At 29.1% G+C, this 2,757-nt stretch overlaps 1 protein-coding gene across 1 annotated transcript in view; it reads right to left on the bottom strand.

The window, feature by feature from the left end:
• LOC106476686 (long chain acyl-CoA synthetase 8-like) overlaps window positions 1-1,824 on the bottom strand; it is a gene marked incomplete at its 3' end in the record, with an annotated part of 15,716 nt that extends 13,892 nt beyond the window's left edge. The window contains exon 1 of the mRNA XM_013937321.2: window positions 1,532-1,824. Coding sequence (XP_013792775.2) covers window positions 1,532-1,631 — 100 coding nt within the window. The remainder of the gene's footprint in view (window positions 1-1,531) is intronic.
• Between the last annotated feature and the right edge of the window lie 933 nt (window positions 1,825-2,757).

Genomic DNA, 2,757 nt, shown 5'->3' with positions numbered 1-2,757 from the left:
AGAGAGCTGTCTATTCTATTTGTATACTAGTTACATCAATTCTGTGTGTCCTGAAAGAGCTGTCTATTCTATTTGTATACTAGTTACATCAATTCTGTGTGTCCTGAAACAGCTGTCTATTCTATTTGTATACTAGTTACATCAATACTGCATTTTATGACAGCTTTGTTATAGAGACACAAGTGTAGAGGACGACATTTTGAACGTTTTCCAATTTTCGTCTTCAGATCAGTATGTGAATGGTGTTGTCAGTCTTTATAGTATTCTGATGGATTCTGGAGGGTGTGTTATGATTGGAGGAGAGACTTCCTGTAGATTCAACCAATGGTAGACACAGGTTACTCACCTCTAATCCTGAATATCTCTTTAGTAAAGGTTTTATTGTATTAATATAAAATGATTCTTTAATTTTTCTTGTCTTCCAAAATTTGTCTATGTCAATGATTCTCGTTTTTTTACAAAGTTTATTTTGTGTCCAGTTGACATGGTGTGTTCTGCAATGGCTGAATTTTGTGTTTTCATGAGTCTTGTACTGTCTTTTTTGTTCTTTTATTCTTGTCTCAAGTTTTCTTCCTGTTTCTCAAATGTATTTTTTGTTGCAGGAACACAAAACTTCATAAATGATGCTTTTGTATATTTCATTGGTGGGTTTCTGTTTGTTTTTCACCAGAATGGATCTTAATGTCTTGTAGGATTTCCATTGGACTCAAAGCATAGCCAAGAAATTCAACATTGGTCGATTCTACAGGAAATCTCTTCACCAATCAGAAACAGGTATAAACCAACCAATCATAACACACAATACACCAGAATAATATAAGGACAAACAACACCATACACACACTAACCTGAAGACAAATGGTGGAAAACTTTCAAAACATCGTCCTCTATATTTTTATTTCTACAACAGGCAGTTGTACTCCATTCAACTAAATTTCCCAAAGTTTAATAGTTTCCAGTTTTAGATATACGTAATGAAGAAAGGGTACACACACCTTGAAACTTCCCAGAGTTTACTAATTTCCAATTTCAGAGATAAGTAATGAAGAAAGGGTACACAAACCTTGAAACTAACCAAAGTTTACTAATTTCAAGTTTCAGATATAAGTAATGAAGAAAGGGTAGGGTACACAAACCTTGAAACTTACCAAAGTTTACTAGTTTCCAGTTGTAGATAAGTAATAACACATTAAAACATGTTTTTTTTTATTATGTAAAGTAAACCTGGCTCTGAGATATCTTTATCTGCATATGTGGAACTTATAAATAAATTTTTCAAGCTACATAATGGGACTTTTAAAATTAAATACATTAAAGCAGGTTTCAGTACACTTTTTTGCACTTATAAAATGTGTTATCTTATTCTGTTTCATTAAATACAGGGTTTTATTTGGAGTAAAGTTCACTAGCATTGATAAAATATACATGCCTCAAGATCATAGGATATGCAACAAAGATTCAAATTTGTCATTTCAAACAAAACAATGACAACTTAAAGAATTACTGAAGTTAACTAATACTTCATGGTTACCTGGGTCAGCACTATGTCCAAGTCTCTCAAGTTCAAGGAAAGGTAATACTTTTATAGAGCTTGGAAAACCTTTCACATCTGGATGACCAAGTCCTTCCATGTAGATGATATGGTTAACTAAGGGTAAATGGTCAACAATTGTCTGGGAAATAAACGAGAATAACTGAATTATCTTGTCTGTATAAAATACAGAAATTATGTTTTAATGGATAAATAAGAATAACTGAATTATCTTGTCTGTATAAAATACAGAAATTATGTTTTAATGGATAAATAAGAATAACTGAATTATCTTGTCTGTATAAAATACAGAAATTATGTTTTAATGGATAAATATGAATAACTGAATTATCTTATCTGTGAAATACAGAAATTATGTTTTAATGGATAAATATAAATAACTGAATTATCTTGTCTGTATAAGATACAGAAATTATGTTTTAACGGATAAATAAGAATAACTGAATTATCTGTATAAAATACAGAAATTATGTTTTAATGGATAAATAAGAATAACTGAATTATCTTGTCTGTATAAAATACAGAAATTATGTTTTAATGGATAAATATGAATAACTGAATTATCATGTCTGTATAAAATACAGAAATTATGTTTTAATGGATAAATAAGAATAACTGAATTATCTTGTCTGTATAAAATACAGAAATTATGTTTTAATGGATAGATATGAATAACTGAATTATCTTGTCTGTATAAAATACAGAAATTATGTTTTAATGGATAAATAAGAATAACTGAATTATCTTGTCTGTATAAGATACAGAAATTATGTTTTAATGGATAAATAAGAATAACTGAATTATCGTGTCTGTATAAAACATAGAAATTATGTTGTAATGGATAAATAAGAATAACTGAATTATCTTGTCTGTATAAAATACAGAAATTATGTTTTAATGGATAAATAATGGAAAAATTTAATCACAATTAAATATGATGTTTGGAAATTACAACAACTATTCAAATAAACTTTTTTAAAATTAACCAAGATGTCCATAGTTATGTAAAAGTAATTATTGTTTATACTAGCTTACTTTTGTGTATAATAATAATGTGGGTTTACTGGTCAACATAGCACAGCTTGTATTGATACACCTGGTTAACACAGCACAGCTTGTATTGATACACCTGGTTAACACAGCACAGCTTGTATTGATACACCTGGTTAACACAGCACAGCTTGTATTGATACACCTGGTTAACA

Source organism: Limulus polyphemus, unplaced genomic scaffold (assembly GCF_000517525.1).
Source record: "Limulus polyphemus unplaced genomic scaffold, Limulus_polyphemus-2.1.2 Scaffold11232, whole genome shotgun sequence".
NCBI classification, from domain to species: Eukaryota; Metazoa; Arthropoda; class Merostomata; order Xiphosura; family Limulidae; genus Limulus; species Limulus polyphemus.
Note: the sequence above shows the minus strand (reverse complement) of the source record. Positions and strands in the feature narration are given on the sequence as shown.